This window comes from Phalacrocorax carbo, chromosome 14 (genome assembly GCF_963921805.1).
Source record: "Phalacrocorax carbo chromosome 14, bPhaCar2.1, whole genome shotgun sequence".
NCBI classification, from domain to species: Eukaryota; Metazoa; Chordata; class Aves; order Suliformes; family Phalacrocoracidae; genus Phalacrocorax; species Phalacrocorax carbo.
Window position 1 is genome coordinate 3,873,621 of NC_087526.1, and position 20,269 is coordinate 3,893,889.

General features: G+C 51.3%; 1 protein-coding gene across 3 annotated transcripts in view; it reads right to left on the reverse strand.

Moving 5' to 3' along the window:
* Positions 1–15,423, reverse strand: part of PMEPA1 (prostate transmembrane protein, androgen induced 1) — a 48,427-nt gene extending 33,004 nt beyond the window's left edge. Inside the window, exon 1 of one of the 3 annotated variants that reach the window (XM_064465293.1) lies at positions 14,837–15,423. In XM_064465293.1, coding sequence (XP_064321363.1) covers positions 14,837–14,939 — 103 coding nt within the window. In that variant the 5' untranslated portion in view covers positions 14,940–15,423. The remainder of the gene's footprint in view (positions 1–14,836) is intronic. The other 2 variants (XM_064465292.1, XM_064465294.1) reach the window with 2 other exon arrangements.
* Positions 15,424–20,269: the final 4,846 nt, after the last annotated feature.

Consider the following 20,269-nt stretch of genomic DNA (forward strand, 5'->3'; position numbering starts at 1 on the left):
AAAAAGTGCGAAGGCCCAAAAGGGGTGGGAGGACTAAAATGGGTAGGGGACCAAAAAGAGGTGGGAGACAAAAAAAGAGGTTGGGAAGCCAAAAAGAAGTTAGGGACCAAAGGAAAAGTAGAGACTGCCAAATAGTGGAGTTAGAAAAGGGGTGGGAGGCTGAAACAGGGTGGGGAGTCCAAAGGAAAAATAGAGGCTAAGGAAAAGTGGATGCCAAAAACAGATGGGGAGACAAAATGGTGTATGAGGCCCTAAAGCTGTGAGAGGCCAAAAAGGGGATGGGAGGCCCAAAAAGAAAACCAGAGGTTATGAAAAAGTGGAGGCTGAAAAGGGGTGAGAGGCCAAGAAAAAGTGGAGGACAAAAAGGGGTGGGAGGCAAAGGGAAAAGTAGAGTCCAAAAAAAAAGTGGAGACCAAAAAGTGGTGGGACACCATGGGAAAAGCAGAGGCTAAGAAAAACTGGAGGCCAAGAAGAGTGGGAGACCGAAAGGAAAAGTAGAGGCTGAGAAAAAGTGGAGGCCAATAAAGGGTGGGAGGCCAAGTAAAAAGCAGAGGCTGAGAAAAAGTAGAAGCCAAAAAGATTTGGGAGTCCCAAAAGGTGTGGGAGTCGAAAGGAAAGTCAGAGGTTGAAAAAGAAGACCCTCCGTGCCTGCAGCTGGCCGGATCAAGATCAGTTGTTCTCCCGTTAAAGTTTCCAAGCGGGCAGAAAGCCACGGCTGTCCCCACACCCCGCTCTGCAGCACAGGCGATGCCCCCGCCGGCGCTGGGCGCTGCGCACACGCCAGGCGTGACACCCTGCGCGCACACGGGCACATCGCCCCGCCTCACGGTGACTCACCCAGGATGTTTTGGCAATGGCCTGGGATGTGTGGGAGAAGCCAGTCTGAACCCTCTGAAGTCAGGCAGGATTTCAGGGCACTGCTTCTCACTCTCACGTGCCCACGTTTGGCCTTCTGGTTTAGCCATGCCTTTTGCCAACTTTTTAAATGCAAATGAGAATTTGCACTTAAAGTGCAAATTTGCACTTTAGACTTGACCAGAGCCACCCTGGGCTCTCCTCCCTTCCTCCATAAATGCATAACTTTTTTTTTTTAATGCAATCAGCAGCAGGGAAGAGATACAGGAGTGGCTGAGCACTCGGTGCATATTCCTTGTGGATCGGTGCCCGGAGACCTTCTGCAGCCACAGTCCTGCCAGACGACTCCATGTGAAGGGTGGCTCACGCTGCCTGCCTACCAGCAGCAGCAGCAAGCAACCAGTAATTATACTGGCTGGACCAACACCTGCTAGTGGTTTTGTCTTACACTGTTTGTGCAACCAAATAGGCTGCCAACAAAACAAAGATGTGCTTAGTCTAAACAGGTGAAAACATGAAACAGGGAATGGAGCTGCTGCGTTTGTCCCACAACACCTGTGTGCAACACATGCTGGAAAATGATTTTTAGTTTAGTCGGCAAGAAGGCTCCAAAAGCAGGTAAAAGCATTGCACGCACTGAAAAGATGAGGCTTTGCTGTGGGAGCAGGGAAGAGCACTGCCCGTGCCTGAGCCCACCTCCTGGATCTGGCCTCGCACTGTGGGGCGCGTGGATGCTCTTTGCTGGACTGCAACACCAGCACCAAAAAAGCCTGGCTTGCCAGCAGCATGGCCTGAAGAATCCTGCTGAACCGGGCATCCCACAGAGGACGGCACGCAGGAGGGGCAGCCCTCGCCCACCCAGGGCTGCCCCCAGATCAGAGCTGCTCCCAAAGAATCACCGAGTCAGTTTAGAGCAGAAGTGCCGTGTGAGGATCCAGTCCCCTGGGACAGCACCGTGGGAACGGGCATTTCTCACTCACGGAGCCAGAGCTCGGCAGGGAGTTGGGAAGGGGAGGACCTCGCAAAGACCCCGAAGGAGCACTCAGGCCAGCCTCAGACTTAGCTGCCCTTCTGCAAGGCAGGAAAACCAGGATCAGCTCCTAACTGCACCAAGTCACACCCAAGATACACTCCCCCGTCGGCAGATGGGATTTATTGTAGATGATTCGTCCTGGAATAAAAACATCAGCTCCACCTCTCGCAGACTGTTTACTGAAAGCCACTAAACATTAAACAGAGGCAAAAAGAGTATCCCAGCAACATCTGGAATGTATCCCTTCCTCCTTCTGCAAGATAAAAAATCACGCCCTATTCTTGTTGAGAAAGAAAAGTGATTATATAAAATTATCATGCTGGAAGAAGATAGAGAAGATAGAGAAGAGCAGAGATTTTCTTTGAAACACTGTTTGGACAATTAAAAAGGGATAGTTTCAAAGCAGCAGCAAATCCGATCTCAGCTTTTTCCGCCCTGTCTCAGTGCCAGGCTTTCCCCCCATGTGTTGGCTAAGACAGTCTTTGGAAAGCAACAGTTTTCATCCTTGCAAGACCTTTAGTAAGCTAGAAGGAAAAACAGCTCTGAGCCCTAACTGGTTGAAGATACACCAGATTAAAAAATTATTCTTCCAATCCCTGCCAGCAAGATTCAGAGGAGTCTTGTTTTCTATGGAGAAAAGCTACTTGGGGACCAGCTTTCCAAAAGAGGATGGGTCAGCCTTTACCCAAGAGAGCCAATGCTGTCCTTCCACACAGAAGACTGGAAAGGCTTTAAATATAGAAACAGGAAAGATTATATGGATTAGTATGAGGATGCAAGGTCAAAACACAACATCCTCCACTTCCTCAGGCTCTCGATCCCAGAATGGCTGGGTGACAGCCCCACAGCATCATCCGGCCCCAGCTGGGACACGGGAAGCCTCAGTTTGGAGGGGAACCCTCCCCAGCCTTCCCCAGGGGCAGAAGCAAAGCAGTCGCTCTCACGCCAAGCCCACAGAAGCACCTCCAGGTACTAAATTACCCAATGACTTTAACTGCATTGATCAGTCTGGAAAACAAAGCTGCAGCCCTTGGCACGTGCACAGTTGGGAGGGTACAGCTGCGAGAGCTTTGCAGTTTTCACCGGTGTGTAGTTACAACCATAGTCAGAGACATCCCTTCCCGTGCCCAGCCCCAGCACTGGGCGGCCAAGTGCTGAACGGAGAGACCGAAGGCAAAAGTGGGCAAGAGGAAACCGCTGCTCGAGATACCTCTCTGACAGAGCAGAGCCTCAGCAAACGACAGGTAGGTCTGATTTTGCAAACGAGGGCAAGGCTGTTCCTAGAAACAGTCGTATTACTCAGGCTCCTCAACCCCCATCTCCTTGGCCGCACGTGGACTGGATGCAGGATTTCATCAGGACATTAAACTCAGAAGACGTAAAATCACTGTGCAAAAAAACCCAATTATACCTATTTTCGTAACAGCCAACTGAAGCTTGTATTTAGGTCCCTTCGCATACCCCTACGTTACATAAAGCATTTCTTCCACTTGAAATGTCGCTTTCTAAAGGCAATTTTGCCTAATTTAATAGATGCTTAACGTGGGTCTGCAAATCTCTAGAAGCGTAACCAAGGAAGACGCATGGCTGCAAGACACAGCGTGATCCCTTCCCGAGCGAAGTGAAGGAACAGGAGGGGATGAAAAGCATCTCCAAACCCATGAACCTGCTGTGACTGGAGTGCACTTGTGGTCTGAAGAGCAGCAAAACCCCATGGTCAAGTCAAAAGAGAAATTCCCAAACATCTGCAGACGGCTGTTAACCCGCTCGAGACCAGCCAGCGCTCTGCAGGCTGCACGGCAGGACGCATCCTTCCCTCCCTGCATAACCAAGTCGGCCGAACAGAGCCCACTCAGGCATGCTTCCCTCAGATTTGAAAGAGCTACTTTCTGAACTTGAATGAAATAAATGCAGTCATCTTTGCCTTTTTTTTTTTTTCTTAAACAAAAAGCCGCGCTAATAAAAAGCTCAGAGCGAATCTATTACATTGAGGCTGCCCATTATGTTTATTGTTCCTTACAATTCAGGCCTGGATGGCAAGTCAATGGATGTTGAGAAGTATTTATCAAGAAAACCCATGAGAATGATGAGGATTAAAAGCTATCAAAACAAGACAGAATACGTCTGTAACCCCATAGTTTGCTCTATGCATCACTCAGAGCACATGGGACCCCCACCAGAGACCTCTGGGCCACCCCCCCCCCCCCTTATTCTTCAGCCTATCTCTGGCACATCAGCCAGCAGGACAGCCATCACCTGCATTCATAGCAAAAGCTGGAAAAGGTGTTATTTGTGTATACTGCTGTGAATAAGCCACACTAGGGAAAGAGAAACCATTCACTGCATTATGCACCAGTGATCAGTATCATTAAGCGTTACACACCTCATGCCTGTGTGTGCCTGAGCACGCTGGAGAGGGAGACGCTGAACTCAAAAATGCCTCTTCCAATTCAAGCAAAGTCCCATTACAGTAATATAAGTGCAACAATAAAAGTGAGATTCCCGTTTACCATATGGGAAATTACTGCAATGTAAGGTAATTTTACTCTGGATTGTGTGAAGCAAGTGTCCATAAATCATGTTGATCCTGAAGTGTCCTAAAGGCAGCACCTAACAGGCCAAGGTACTTTCAGAGCTCCGTGCTGAAGAGCTTAATCTGTATATGCTAGACTAAGTTACTGAAGCCAAGAGACCACCCTTAGTGGAATAATGGTGGAACGAATAATAATAAAAAATAAATAAAAAAAAAAAGGGAAGAGAAGGATCTGCTCCTCCAGGAAAGCAGACATCCACCTCCAGCAGAGCCAAGCCCTCGCAGACGAGGCCAGCGCTGGGCACAGCGATGCTCTCCAACTCTCGAGGCACCAGGTCGCATTGCACCAATACTTGTGAAGAGCACAAGGAACTCCAGCCTGGTTTCAAGCCTGGAGCACGCACCAAGAACAAGTCCAGCCCTGGGTTATTCAAGCTACCGCGCTGTGGATTTCATCCCTGCGGCTCTCACAGCCGGCCGGTGCCCTCAGCACCGCGGGAAACGCAGCACAGGAGGGTGCAGGAGGCTCGGGGCACAGCTTTGCTTTGGGGGGGCGACCTTTTGTTTTTATTAGAAATAACAATATTAATCGTAATATTAAACAGAAACCACTAAGGGGGAGAATTTCCAAGCTCGCTCAGCACAGAGCCCAAGCCACAGCAGACCCGCCGGCAAGCGGCCGCAGCAGGCAGCTTCCCCGGGACTTGTCTGCAGCAGCCGAAGCCACGGGTGCGTCGCACACGGATGGGGGAGCAGGCAAGCAGATTCAGGAGGACGGTCGTAGGGTCTCGGGCTTGGAAATGTGAGTCTTAACACTCAGCGGTTAGACATCTTTTGGGAATGCATCCAAATGGCACTGCTTGTTTCCCACTTGCCCTGCAGGTAAATCTAGCATGTGGCTTACACAATCTGTTGACTTAAATAAAGCAAGGGCAGAAGAAGAAAGCTGTTCAGACATCAGGAGAGGCTCATCAGTCCTTTGGGCAAAAGTCTGGGTCACTTCCCCCTCCACAGCACGCTCTGTGTGTCGGCCAGGGTCCCGTCTCCCTCCGTGACAGCACGTGCAGCGAGGGTGCAGCAAAAGTCACAGCGTTCAAACTGTCAGTAAAAGGGCAACAACAAATTCTTCCATATTTTTGGCCAGCGCCGATGCTTGAATTCAATTTACGGAAATTTGAGTCCATGAGCATTGTGTTCCAGTCGAGTCCTTCAGAACTCGAACGCAGCTCAGCAGTGACCGCACGAGTCTCCCGGGCTCGACGAGACGGGGCTGCAGCCGTTTCCAAACCTCAGGATGCTGGTCCACCTGTGCCTCCAGCTCGCCGCCGGCGTAACGCCCATCCGTCCTGCAGACGTGGGGTGTTTCTAAAGCACTGTGAGGCCACCACGTGCTCTGCAAGCACAGGATCTTGTTGGATACACGTATCTCAGGTGCAAGCCCCAGCTGCAGCATGCAAGACTGAAGAGCAGGCAGGCACTGGCAGTAAGCCGTCTGGAGCGAGCCTGCCGGCTGCCCTCATCCATACGCCCCAGGAGCGCATCTTGCCCCGGCTATTTTCTATCGCTAGTCTCAAACTCCCCCCTTTCCACATTCAACTCAGGCTCCCAAGAGCCAGCTCTGGGGCTTGGCTCCTCCACTTGTGAGCACAGCAGGAGCAAACTGCCTCCCCCAGAGCAAAAGACTAAAATCTAAACAAAGCAATTCCGATGCGGCCGCAGTCAGGGCTGCTTTGTTATCAGAGCTACAAAGGAGGAAATAATTCTCACAGTTAGTGAAATGGGACAGAAGTAGAGGAAGGCTACCTTGTAAGATGCAGGTCATCTTCCTTCTGAGATTTTAAAGCACTGAAGATGCATTTGGAAGGAAAAGTAACTCAGCTGACCACCGCTGTCTCTACTGCGATGCTGCACAGCCATTCTGCCCAATGTGCAAATGAGAAACCCTACCATTGATCATCAACGGCAAGTTAATTAATTATTAGGCCAAATTCTGCATGTAAAGCATGTAACGACTGAGGTCTGCAACAGCAAAGAGCCAAACTTTGCTACTACAAATACTCATAGTGCAAGTTAACATCTAAATTTCAAGGAAGGCAGAAGAGACCACCATAGCAATTATGATGGTGAGCTCCTTAAGAGGCAAGCTAGACGCTCAATCCATCTCTCACATCAGACCTATGTTAAGATTTAAATAGGATCTACCGACGTGATCTTTAGCAATGAGCAGATGTGGTTTTGAGTAATGGTTAGTGTTACTTAACCGGTTATATTCACTAATGTAATTGACACCTATTCCATCATCCTTAATACACCCACTTCTTTCTCCGATACCATAAATAGATTAGAAAAGTTTCTGCAGATGGCCATGACCCCATTTGTTTGTGCACTTAGCCATGTATGAATCACTCTTGGCTTGTAGCAGCACTTTGGAATTACTGAAAGATAACTAGTCGGCACAGACACCAATAAATGAATCATGCTTTCCACAAGACCAAACCGTTGGGCTTTTACAGACTCCAATTACAAAGTAAGAAGAAAAGAACAAAGAAATTACTCAGTCTATTTGCACAAAGTCATGCAGAGTTGATTCATAGTTTTACAGAATTATTACTGACAATCATTTGTAGGGGGTTAGAGTAACAAACCAGCTACTTAACATATTGGACAGAATGAAGAGATGGAGTCGTCGCCAAACCATGTCCTGCATATATTCTTGAAAAGTAGTATTGATTTTTCTGCTAGCACCTCTTTTCATTCTTGGTATGCTCCAAGCCTGGGGATTAATCAGCTTCCATTCTCCAAGGCTAAATTCTGCTTTGCTGCGTTGCTTGGGCCACGTTTGCAAACATGGGAAATCCTGTTGCACCTGCTGAAGCACACACCTCGCGCCAGCAAACCACCACAGGCACAGCTCCTCAGCACCGTGCAGGGTCTCGTGAACAGATTTAAGAACTGCCGCGTGCAAAAGCACCCACCTTTCGAAATGCACATTTTTGAATGTATACCGCAAGTGTATTAGCCAGTCTGAGCCATTTTATTAAAGATACATGTGAGACTGAATACACCGACCACAAACGTGTGAAGCGTTTGAAAGCACTGTGGACAGCCACCAACACTGATGACTTGCGAGGCAAGTTTCAAAGGATGTGCAAGGTACCTTTAGGTAACACCACAGCCTGTGACAACACTGTCATATACCACATGCAGAGAAAAACACGCCCTCTTCTAGATGGAGCGTAAGCCTAGTCTAGTATCAAGGAGAAACTGGAAATCTGACTGCTTGGAAAAAAAGGGGACACTGCATCGCTTACGACCTTAGCAATGCTACCTTGCTGTATGCAGTGAAAAAGCAGCGTTAAGTTAAAAAAATAAACCTACAGGTGATGGCGGACTTGGTGCCAACCTGAGCCTGCACCAGGCACCAGTGCGCTGGTAGTAGCGCCTCCGAGTGTGACGGCTGAATTTACAGGTCTCAGGGCCATGCAGCCCCCCATGTTCCAAGTCAGCATCCTGTAGCAGAGAGAGGTGCAGAATAACAAGGATAACGTCCAACTGAACAAAGTCACCGACAGACGGGAACAGGATGCAAGTTAAATGTATACACGCTGCTATTTGTCTTAAGGCCGCCCAGTGATGCTTCCCTTTACATGTAACTGAAGACCCGAATTCACGGGCTAATTTAGCTTGCCAACGAAATGTGTGCCCTCTTCTACACACCAGCTGAACTTGGTCCACAAGCAGAGAGCAGCCAGCCTGTTAGAGCTTAGAGTCACAGCTCAGAAGAGGCCAAAAACAGCACCAGAAGAGCTACCAGGCAGCTCTAAACCAATTTGAGAAAACCTGCTTATTAGTCCCTCACCCTTAAGGCTGCTGATTTCCCAAGAGAGATGTAAGCCCTACCCCAAACTGCCTACAAGTGGGAAAGTGCTATGCACATTTAAATGAAAACCTTAATAAATATTCCCAATTCCTACCCTCTCTCCTACTCTACCCATACTACATAAATTAACACAACAAGCTCTCTTTTATAAGAATACGTAGGCGACGACAACCTTCTCCCTCCAACGAGGGTTTATCTGAGGATGTGCTGTGGATGGAAGGGGAAGAAAAAGCTTCCCAATGGCACCACTACAGCAGCACCAGGTTGTCTTTAAAAAGCTCGAGTCACCAGAAGCAAGGTCTTCATGTGCAACGCAAGACTAAAAGGATGCATGTGCTAAACAGTAACGTGTCCTTTTAAGGGGAGAAAAAAAGCTAAATCAGGAACCTCCAATATTAGGTGGGTACTTGGATAAATACTGTACAACATACTGCAGCAAAAATGCTAATGCAAGTTTAGGTTTCACACTGGAGATATTTCAAAAGATTTACAAAGCTTTGATAATATTTAACATCTCTGCTAATTTCCTTTTTGGTGTAATCATAAATTTACCATAGTAGCCAAAAGATCTGGGATGAACTACAAGTTCTAGCTGGCTCTGAAGCCAAGAAGAATAATGTGTGCTGTTACTATTTTCTCTCAAAACATACCTCTGCAAAACTGACTTAAAACGAGAAAAGCAATTGTGAAACTGTCATTACAAAGAAGCATTTAAAATGCAGATCAAAGTGCTGCCTTAGAAGCTGTATTCCTTGCCAAATCATCAAAGCTCTCTTTACTCTGAATAGCTCCCCAAATCCTCTGATTTGGATGATAAACTTCCACAGCTGAAATTTATCTGCTTTTTTTTTTAAATAAAAAAAAACCAACAAACAAAAAACCCAAACCCCACAACTCCTTTCTCTGGGTACCAACTACTTCATTAACCTGTTCATTTTGAACTACTTTCTTGTATTACCAAATCAATTATGTTTCACTAATGCGCCTATGCCTGTATACACACACAGGCGCTACCCCGACACTTTTTCAAGTATTGAGAACTCGTCGGCTCTCAGAGGTGTACGGCCTCATCCTGCAAGCACTGAAGTGCTCACAGCTCAGGCAGCTTATTCCCGCCGTGGCCGCGCTGTGCTTAACGCCGGCACCGCTGCCACACCGCCCCATGACGCCCTTCGCTCGCGCATCGCTCCGCAAGGAGCTCCAGGGCCACTATTGCGTATAGGGCAGCAAGGAAGCAGCAGTGCAGCAGCCCACCCCAGCGGCTCTGAAAGCTGAGATGATGGGTCAGATCCTGCTTTCACGGAGGGGAACCTCGCGGCGAAATCCTCCCCGTTCCTCTCTGGGGCCAGACTCGGCCGCGCTGCTCGCAGCCGGAGCAGGTCTCTGATGTGTTTCCTCACGTGGGATCTGCCCAAGTGACCTACCTTCTGCCACCTGAAATAATTATAAAATAATCACCCGGCAATTTAGCCACACAGACAGGAAAAACACAGCGTAAAACATCCCCGCCGACATTAATGATTCTTTTGCTTTATGGATGTCTGGGAGCGTGCTTGAGGTGTGAACCAAGTTTCCACCTAATTGCAGCACAGTGGCCCTTGTACCTCTCTCCTCACAGGCTTTCCAGCCAGGCTTTATTACTTTGATGAAACATGCCAAGAACAGATGCACCGTGCATCGGAGAGCTTGAGGGATCTGATAAGACAAACCGCACACCACGCATGGGATCTCTTTCCAGGAAGCAAACCGGTAGTCGGTTTTTACATGAAATACCATTGTAAATAAATGACCTTTTTTAAGCTAATTAGGGTTACCAAATTCTGACGGTTGCTATTACCTGAAACAAGACCAACAGACATGACTGTACAAGGAGTTACTCAGGAAAGAAGCTGGATTGTAATTACTGTCTATTAGTGACACCATGTATTTTGGTACTTCCCTTGGAAAGGTCTCCTCATGTCTATCCATTTATAATTTAGGTTTACAAATTCCTTCTAAAACGGGATTTATCTAGCCACCAACTCTCGGCCTGGGAAATCTAAAAATACTAGTGTATTTGGTGAGCAACAGCAAATAAAAATAAGTAAGAACATATATTGGTAGGTACTCTTCTCTCCATCTGCAACAGAAGCAGTGGTAGCACAGCTCATTTAATACCCTGAAAATTTAGAGGTGATCCCAGTCCCTACCTTGGGAATTCCTGGCTTTTAGGAAAGGAACATGGTCGCTGTTTCCCACACACCCTTCAGTGCCGGTCCTCTCACAACCGGCACCAGAAAACATACTACTAAATAAAACGAAGGCAAACCAAAGGCTTATGCAGGGAGTAGAGGATGCCTTCATGACAGAAGGTAACAGGACTTACTGTGTCAAACATCCTTCTCTGAATATACCCTGATACTGACTGAAAAGGAAGATTCAGCCATGTCTTGTCTCCACTTCGCATTATACGGGATCACCTCTGGTGCCGTGTGTGCTGGTCCCGCTGTGCAGCGTCACGTAATCCAGGTGTTCACACAGAGGAAAAAAAAAAACCCCAGAGTTTGACTATTTTCCCCTCCATTTCCTCCTCTGTGTCTTTTCATTCTCCCATTCAAAACTGATTATAAACCACTAAGATTAAAATCACTGCCTGAGGGCACAAAATAAACTGTAGCTTTAAGACCCCTGTGCTCTCAGGGACTCAGGACGTTCCCGGCTGCCCTGGGTACGAGAGGTGGGACCCACAGAGGTGGGACCACAGACCGCCAGGTCCCCGGGGATGGCCAAGGGCAAGCACAGACAGTTCTTAGGCCACTGTAAGCAAAAGCCATCCATCCTTTGCTCCTCCCGGGTCGTACCTTGGGATGCTGATCTCGGCAAAAAGCAGCACTTGTCACAGACATACGGCCAGAGCCAGACACAGGGAACTCCCTGGTTTGGCTGAAGTCAAACTGAGATGCCACAAAGTGAACATACTCTTGTGCAAACACCCTCTAGCTCGCTGAAACACTGGTAGCAGCTCTGGCTCCCCTCCATGCCCCTACCTCCTGGAGGAAAACTTGGTGGGGGGAATAAAGAAGTACGTGGCTGTTATCCACTCTGCCCTGGAAGAGACCGTAACTGCCGTTGACACAGTGTCAGGAAAGAAATGTATTTGCCAAAAAAGCAGTCTGAAGTGGAAAGCAGACGTGATCCCTGGTTGAGCCATCTGCATTTCGTTTGGTTTGTTATTAAACCAAAGAATGTGAAAACCTAGAAGTCCCCGCTTGGACAGAAACCCGCTCTCACAGTTTGCTCGCCCCAGCCCGCCACCGGCCGGGCACGCTGCTCCGACACCGGCGTCAGAGCGCTGCTGCCAGCCCAGGGGAACGGCCTCATCTCCCCGGGGAGATGTAACGACACCTCCTAAACCCCCCAACGCTTCGGCTAACGCTGCTGCACGAGCAAAGCCTCTGCCAAGAGCCACCCAGCCCAGGGACCTGCCGTTACGCCCCGCGCCTGAAGTCGTCATCTCGCAGGGATGCCCGGGTGCCCGCGGAGGCAGGATCCCCAGCCTTGGCACCCAATCCCTCCGGGAGAAGCCCCCGTGGGGCAGCCGCGAGGCCCAGGTGCTGGACGCGGCGGGCAGGCGCTGGCGGTTCGCGCCGGCCCAGCCGGCGGCGGGAGCCGGGCTGCCCTGGGCGAGCGAGCTGGGAAGCCAGCGGGGAGGCAGGCACGCAGCCCCGCTCCACTCCCTGCGCCAAATAATTAGTTATTTACAGACTCTTCCGCCACGACAATCACCCCTGACCTCTTTCACCCAGCCGAAGCGATTAGAGACCACTGCCGCAGATGTCTGGCTGCTTAACGCCGCTCGGCATATTGGCACTACAGCCCCGGCGGCGGGCGAGACTCCGCGCCCCCGCCCCCAAAAAGCCCTTTTATAATCCTAATCTGGGAGCGCCACACACAGAAACCAGCTGCTTCCTCCACCGCAGCGCCGCAGCCTGCCATACGGAATAAAGCCTGCAAAGAAATATTTTTGGTGATCAGTTGTACAGTTAACCTAATTAGAGGGTTAAATTAAAAGAGTATATCGTTATGCCACCTTCCCAAAGCATTCCTGCATGGCAACTTTTGGCTAGAAAATTAAATAGCATCTGGTGGTAGCTCCTCTGAGGCTCCCTCAAAGTCGTGTTAGAAAGATAAATGAAATCAAGCGATCAGAGAAGGGAGAGGAAAAAAAGCTGTATAATGAATTTATCTCAGGGAGGCTCAACTCTGTCCTTTCCACTGCACCCAGGTGGAGAAAGCGATCAGGTAACAGCCCCTGCAGTGCAACCGAAGCCCTCCTGTAGCACAGAGGTGAGCTAACGCTGCCCGCCACGGGCGGGAAATTAATAAATAACGCTGGCGATAAAGAAACCTGTCCAAAACCGAAATAAGGAAGGGCAGCGTTAAGGGAGCTCGATGCAAGGCTCCCGGGAGCTAATGGGAACTCGGCGTCTGAGCATCAGGACGCCAGAGCCGAGCGGCTGACGCAGGGGGACGCACGCAGCGGTGGCAGGGGACGAGCCGGGGAAGGACCTCGGGAGCCGTACGGCGTCAGGCACGAGGCTCCCGCAACACCCGTCCGAATTCAGGCAAGGTGTCCCCCAGCGTACTTCGCTGTCCCCAGCCTCACACACACACACACACACCCCCCATCCATAACCGGCACCTGCCTCCTCCCAAAGCTTTTCATATGCTGAAAAAATGGGGAAAAAAGATTATAAAATATGTTCTTTCTAAAAAGTCAAGGAATTAAATTAAAAGCCTGAGCTGTTCCAACAAAAGCTCATGCCAAGAGTTAGACTGGAAGAGAAGCTTTTTCTTCAAAAGACGTTACACATTTTAATTCACAACTTTTATCATAACCACGAGCCTTGATCAGACACAAAGTCAAGTCTCTCATCCCTGCAGTTCTGTGGGACACAGTTTATGTTCACCAACCGGCTGACACAAAAAAAGAACTGTACCTTCATTATTTATACACTGCTATTGGTATGCACAACTAGCCCGGCCTGTTAAAGTCAGGGAAGAATAATGGTCTATTCAGTACCGGTAGTGTTAATAAAATCAGGCAAATCCAGCTTAGTTTTGTCTGAACACGAATGAGATTAAATCAAGATTAAATGTGCATACAGTACAAAGGGTATGGTTTATGCTAAAATTCAGAATGAACCCATTTTAGTACCCGGCATACAAATGCCTCCAGACCTTCTCCAGGACTCAGACACCTGAATTAACCAGCGATGAAACTGGAGAAGGCGAAGGCAGATGACACGGGACAAAAGCCATCCAAAATACCAAGGGACAGATGCTGGCTCTAAAATACTGCTCTGCAACCCCGCTGGAGGTAACGGGGCAGATCCTGTGCTAGCAGAAACAGGCACAGCTCAGCTGACTTTCCCCTACACGCACCCAGCGCGAGCCTGCCCCGTCGCAGTGCCAGGAATATATGCAAAATCGGGACTCTTTCCCAAGTTTTCATTTTGGGCCATTTTGCATTAGTCTGCGGAGGGTTTAGATTTCACGGCACGGAGCAAGGTGTTAAACGGGGTACAATCCTGCCAACCCCCCCAGCCTGGGACGCCTCGAACACCTTCCCTTTATTAAAAATACCATTTGCTTTAAATCGCCAGAGAACCCGACTCGTTGCTCTTCCCTCAGCACTCATATTCGTTCTCTCTCACCTCCACGCACTTCATTTCCAAGAGGGAAAGAGCAAACAGAAAAGTAGTGGATATTTAGGTCAGGCTCTGTACTCACTGCTACTCTGCGAGGGTTGAAAAATATTAATAAAAATAAGCAAATAGCCCTTTATAACAAAATGCCCCCAGGGGCGGGGGGGGGGAACAGGTTCCCAAATACCAGCCCTACTCGGCTGCCCGGACCCCAGCGCTCCCCCCGCCCCAGGACCGAGAGGAAGGCGACTGACACCGGGGCTAGTGAGGACCCCCGGGGGAGGCGCGGGGCCCCCCGGCATCGCCGCCCCCCCCCCCCGCCGAGGGGCGGCTGCACCGGCCGGAGGAGCATCGCCGGGGCCGAGCCGCGGGGGAAGGGGCGAGATGCGGGTAGCGACGGGGGCGGGCTGGGGGGAGAGCCGGGATTTCACACACCGGCTGCCGGGGGGCAGCGCGGGGAGCGGCGGCGGCCCGCGGGGAGGGGTGCGCACCGTGGGGGGGGGGGGGGGGGGGGGTGTGCGCACCGGGGGGCGACCCGCCCGCCCCCAGCCCGGTGCCGCGCACTGTCACGCCGCGTCACACCCCCACCAGACACCCCAACAGCAACAGATGAGGGATCGGAGCTCGCACGGGGGGGGGTGGGGGGGGCGGAGGGGTAGGGGGGATAATGATCGCTCGGAGAAAAGCGCATCGCGGCGAAGGGTCCCGGCGCTGCCGGGAGCCCCCGCGGAAACTTCGCCGCCGGGAGCGCCGGGGCCGCCGCGCACAGCCGCGCCCTCGCACCCACCCGCGCTCCCACCCGGGGAAGCCGGGGCCGGCCCCGCGGCAGCAGCAGGACAAGTACTTACTGATCTCCATGCTCTGGAACAAAGACCTTTTGCAGTTGCATGTGCAGGACACATTGGGCTGAATAGCTACGGCCGTGCTGTTCAGACCCATGAAGTTATACATTTAAAAAAAAAAAAAAAAGAAAAAAAAAGAAAAAAAAAAAAAAACGGAAGGCGACGGCGACACAAAGAACTTCACGGCCGCCGAGCGCTCTCCGGGCAGCACCACATAAAGCCGGGGCTCCTCCTCGGCGCGGGGGGGCGGGGGGAGGGAAATGCAGCTGCGATCAAAAATTGGAAATAAAAAACCCGGCGCGGCGCAGCGCCCCCCGCAGCGGCTCGGCGCGGCGCGGCTCGGCTCGGCGCGGCTCAGCGAGGCGAGGCTCAGCGAGGCTCGGCTCGGCTGCTCCGCGCCCCCTCGGCCCGGGAAGCGGCTGGGCTGGCCCGGGCCGCGGCAGCCCCGCACTTTTGTGGGGCGCGGCGCGGTGGGAGCGCGGTGGGAGCGCGGCCCGCCCGCTCCGCTCCCGCTCCGCTCCCGCCCCCCGCGCTCATTCACGGCCACGGGGACGCGGCCGCGCGCCGCCGCCAGCCGCGGGCGGGCCCCGTGACGTCAGCGCCAGACGGGGACCCGCCCTTTTCCCCGCGCCGCCACCGCCGGGCGCGCGGGGGGGGGGGGGGGGGTGTGAAGGGGGCGGGGCTCGGCGGGCGCGCGCGGCCCGGGTCGCCCTGCGCGGGGTCCGGGGCGCCTCGCGGCGGCGGCGGCCCCCCCCCCCCCCACCACCACCACCCCGGGGGGCGGGGGGGTAACGGCCCCCCCCGCGCCCGTTACATGGCAGTCTGGCTTAAATTATTAAACTGGAGTCCATTAAACCGGGGTCTGTTTTAAACCCGAGGGCCTCACCCACCCACCCAACCGCCCTCGGGTTTAACCTTCCACGCCTGGCCTCGCTGCACCCACCGCCCCCGTCCTCAGCCAGCGGGGGGGGCCTGGCGGGGATTTTGCAAAATTCGGCCCCCGAAAGCATCCAGATTTGATCGTTCTGCAGGAAAACCGACGTGCAAGCCAGGCTCAGCCCCACGACGCCCACCCAAGCCGCCGCTGCGGCCCCTGCCGTGGCACGGCCCCCTCACACCGCAGCGCAAGAGCCACAGAGCTCGGGGCTTGCTTCGCACGGGGGGTTCCCCAGCGCTGCGTTTCAGAGAAAACATGGGAAAGATGGGAAAAGAAATGGGGAGGGGGGAAAAACCTGCAGGCGCCGCTTTGGCCGCGGCTGAACTCGGTGCAAGCTCCGCCGCTAGCAACAACGTTAACGCCGGCAACGCTGCTACAAAGCTCAGAAACCCTTTCAGGCAGAGAAATCCCCATTTTTATTTCAAACCGCCTGCTTTCCAACGGAGTGACCCCATGCACTTTTTAGACAGGTAAAAGGCAAAACCAGCGCCTCTCCCATGAGTGCTCGGTGTGCCGAGGTTTAGTTAAGACAGGTTTTAATTTTTATTTTTTTTTCCTGGGAAATAAACCTGTGAAAACAGAGGTTTATAATGAAAATGCTGAAACAAGCGTAACCATGGCGGTGCGAAGTAGCTGCTGTAATACTCGCTGAATCCCGTTACTGGGAGATGAAGACAGCTTCAGTCGTCTTCTAAGAAAGCAGAGCTTCCCGAAATTCTTGATAGCTCCGATTTAGGATTTGGAAGGGTCTGAAGAGTCCCCAGCTGGGCCCGTGCTCCCGGCGAGCGCACCGCGAAGGGGAGAGCGACCAACCCACCTCTTGTACAAGGCCGCAGCAACACAGACGGCATTGAGAGCCAGGTCGGGCGTGGGGCGCCCACCGGTGAGGGATAACCTCTATTGCCGCCCCCCAAAAATCAAATTTCTTTCTAAGTGACTCCTTACAAAGTGATGTTAAATGCACACCTGTGCTTCGCTCCTGCAGCCCCATCCAGTCCTGTGAAAACGCCTGAAGAGAAGGAACAAGGAATTGCCAGGTTGTTTAATCTTTTACTCTTTGCCACTTGACAGATGGCAACTCCCAACAATTACTAATCCAAAGGAAACACGGAAGAGGATCTCGCGGCTCGGGTAGAAACGAGCTTTGGGAAGTTTGTGCTTCCCAGTGCTGAGCGGACGTGAATGACCATGCGAGTGCTGCTCCCCAAACGCGGGGGGAGCGGCGCGGGGCGCCGACGGCGGAGGTGGGGGTGAGCGTGCAGGCCGGGGAGAGGATGACCTGAAATAAAAACATCTATGCTAAAACTGGAAATAAAGCATTTCCAAGCCTATTTTTATCTTTTGTTCCCAGCCTTGGTTTCATCGTCGGTAACACAGGAGGGGCAATTCTCACCTGCCTTTCGGCCGATGCCTTCAGTTGGTCCTGGCGTCTCAGTTTCTTTTGGCAAGTTTCTAGAAACGCTTCATGAAAACGTGAGGCAGCAGCTCAGGCGGGTGGGGCCCGTGAGCCCCCGAAAGGCCAGCTCGAGCATTAAAGCAAGGCACGTGCCCGGTCAAAACTCCAAAGACAAGTGCCAGTTCAGATAGCTTTATCAATCAACCCACTTTTATTATCGTTTAGCTAGAAATATGTTTGGTTTTTTTTTTTAAAAGACTTGGCAGCTGAATATTAGAGACCCTTTTCCAATGGACCTTGCTTGACTGTCCAGAAAAGGTGGACATAAGCTAATCTGAGCCCACCAGCTTGCAACTAACAGTCCTTTGCACTTAAAATACGTAGCACTGCCATAAGTAAGCCAAGGTGAACAGTACGCGCTTCCTCGTGTTGGGGGAGTTACCAGCTGCCAGCAGCCTGCCAGCACCAGCCCAGCCTCCGCGGCCGAGCCCTCCGAGCCCGCCAGCTGCCTGGATGCGGCCGTAGTTCGAGTTTGATTCAGGGTTCTTGTATTTTAAGACACAGACACGGTACATCCTTAAATGGTCTTAAGCAAGTTAATGCAGCTTTAAGTAATATCTTACTCTTCCGTGGCAGGCCAGTTCCTTGACTGGTGGGTTACAGCGTCCTTCTCTGCGCGCTCTGCCGCGACAAGCACAGCTTTGCCTTCCCCAGCCGGGCACGGCGTCACCCGCGGGCCCAGGGAACGGGTGACGGGGCGGCACGTGGAAGGGCACGGCTGCAGGCCTGTTCGCAGGCAGGGCGTGCTGGCGATGGGCGCTGTGGCAGAAGGAGCCTTGGCAGAGGCACCTCGCGGACCCTGACCAGCGCCGACGGCTGAGCAAGCGCAGGCTGGGAGGACCCGGTGCCCGGGTTGCAAGTGAGCTGAGGAAGAGCTCTCCGGCGGGGGGGGAGGGCGTCCGTCCTCACCCCGTGAATCAGCCAGCTTCTTCTAGGGGGAGTTTTTACAAGTTTGCAAAGCTTTGGTGGATAAAGGCTCCAGTTTCAGATGCAGGCTGCTGCAAGTTCACATATCTTCCTAACCCTCCTTAAAAAAAAAAAAGAAAAAAAAAAGAAAAAAGAAAAATAACTGTTTGCAAGTCGATGCTGGTTTAAAAATGCAGTGTTTACCCCGTCCCGATTTAATCTGAACGACTCATGTGGCTTTAAGAACAATCAGCATTTTTCCACCATGATTTAAGAACAAATAATTAAAGTCATCCCAGATGGGCTTGTAAAAATTAAAAGTACATCAGCTAACTTTAAATGCTTCACCCTGTTCTTTGTAATAACGCTATCCACCCTCCAGCCCACCGCCGTTTGTCTTCTGTACCACAGCGAGTACTGCTCGGCTGGTGGGATACTTCCAGAACACGCTTTTGTTGATTTTGGCTCCTGCATTCTGTCGCCGATCAGCTTTTTTTCCAGTTTCTTTTTATGTTCTCCCCAGAGACACCTCTGATCGTTCCAGGATGAGTCTGGCACCGCGAGATCTCCCTGCGCTTCCTGGTTTTGCCACAAAATTTCAGGGTGAGCCAGGGCTTCTCGCTGTGCCTCAGGCTCTTCATCCACGGAAAGGGACGCACGGGAGCTTCAGTAATATCTGAGCTCCTCGGACAGACACGGACCCATCAGTCTGCCCCGGCTCGTTTTGGACTATAACACAATTTCAGTCATTGCCGGACCAGAAGTCCATGTGGTCACGTTTAAATCCTTCCTTTTATCCCTCCCTGCAACACTTCAGCGTTAGTTAAAGATCTGAGTGACCCTGCGTAATCATTGTAGTGCAGCACGAAGGGTAAATTCATGAAATGTAACTGGAAAGCGAGATCCATGTGAGAAATAAGCAACCCGAAGAGTCGAATCACTGTCTTCCAAAAGTGGTTGATGCGATCTAAGGAAAAAGAAAACACAACACTCCACAACTCCCCAAAGATTTGTTAACTAAACAGTTGCCCATTAAAGAGACCAAATATTTCACAGCATTAGTCTTTGGATTAATGTTAAATCGATATGCACGAACGCAATAGGGCAATAGTTACCATGGTGAATAATTCTATATTTATTTTCAAGTGAGCCCTATTTCTAACAATTCCAGACATGGCTTCCACTTTCTGGTGACTAACCTCTTAATTTTTTTTTTTTTTAACTGTTTGGTACCAGAAACTTGAGTTTTCTCCCCAGCGATTACAACGAGGTCTCCGCCGCGAGAGAGGAGAGCAGCGATAAGCAGGGATGCAGATGCTCGCCCGTTTTAGCTAAGGGCTTATTTGCCTTTGAAAGTCAGCACAGCTACGCCTCAGTACGATTTAAAGTGTATGAGATACTGTGAACCAAGCCTTCGGTAGACAAGCCCTCATCCGTGGTTGGAACGGCAAAAGCGTTTTCCTTCTGGGACTTCACCCCATTTGCTAGAAGTCACTAACCTCCCTCAAGCCATATTCCACCTAAAGGGCTCCGAAATACCCTCCCTGGCCCCGTCGTCCTCGCCGGGAGCCTCTCCGCAGCCCACCCGCTCCCCTGGGACGACGACCCCGGGGCAGGAGCTGCTGTCACCCAGCCGGGTGCCTCCCAAGTGCTGTTTTTCCATCTCCGCACAGCGCTGGGTTGGGTCCCCTTTAGGAGGTTTTGTTCCCAAGCAGGAGGGCTGAAAAGTCAACAAGTATTTGTTTGTAATGAAAATTTTTACTGAAGCCACCAGAATGTTATTCCAACCCATTCTGTCTCATTTAGGGCCTGATATAACTCCAGCTGACGTCACTGGAAAGACTCCACCCTACCTTTACATTTTATTGGAGGCACTGGTTGGAAATATATCACTTTGCTAACAAAAAATGATTGCCCTCCAAATTCACAGCTCCCCAGCTAAAAACATTTCATATTCTTGCGCCAGGAAAACCAGGATGGCATATGTAAAATAAAACAATGCTAAGGAAAGAGTGTTAAATGCATAAACATAAAATAATCCCTGATTTTTCTCGATGGAACAACAGGCGTTTTGGAGAGAGGAATGGTGCTTTGGAAAGCAAACAAAGGTGACCCTGCACTCCCCAACAGATTGCTGACA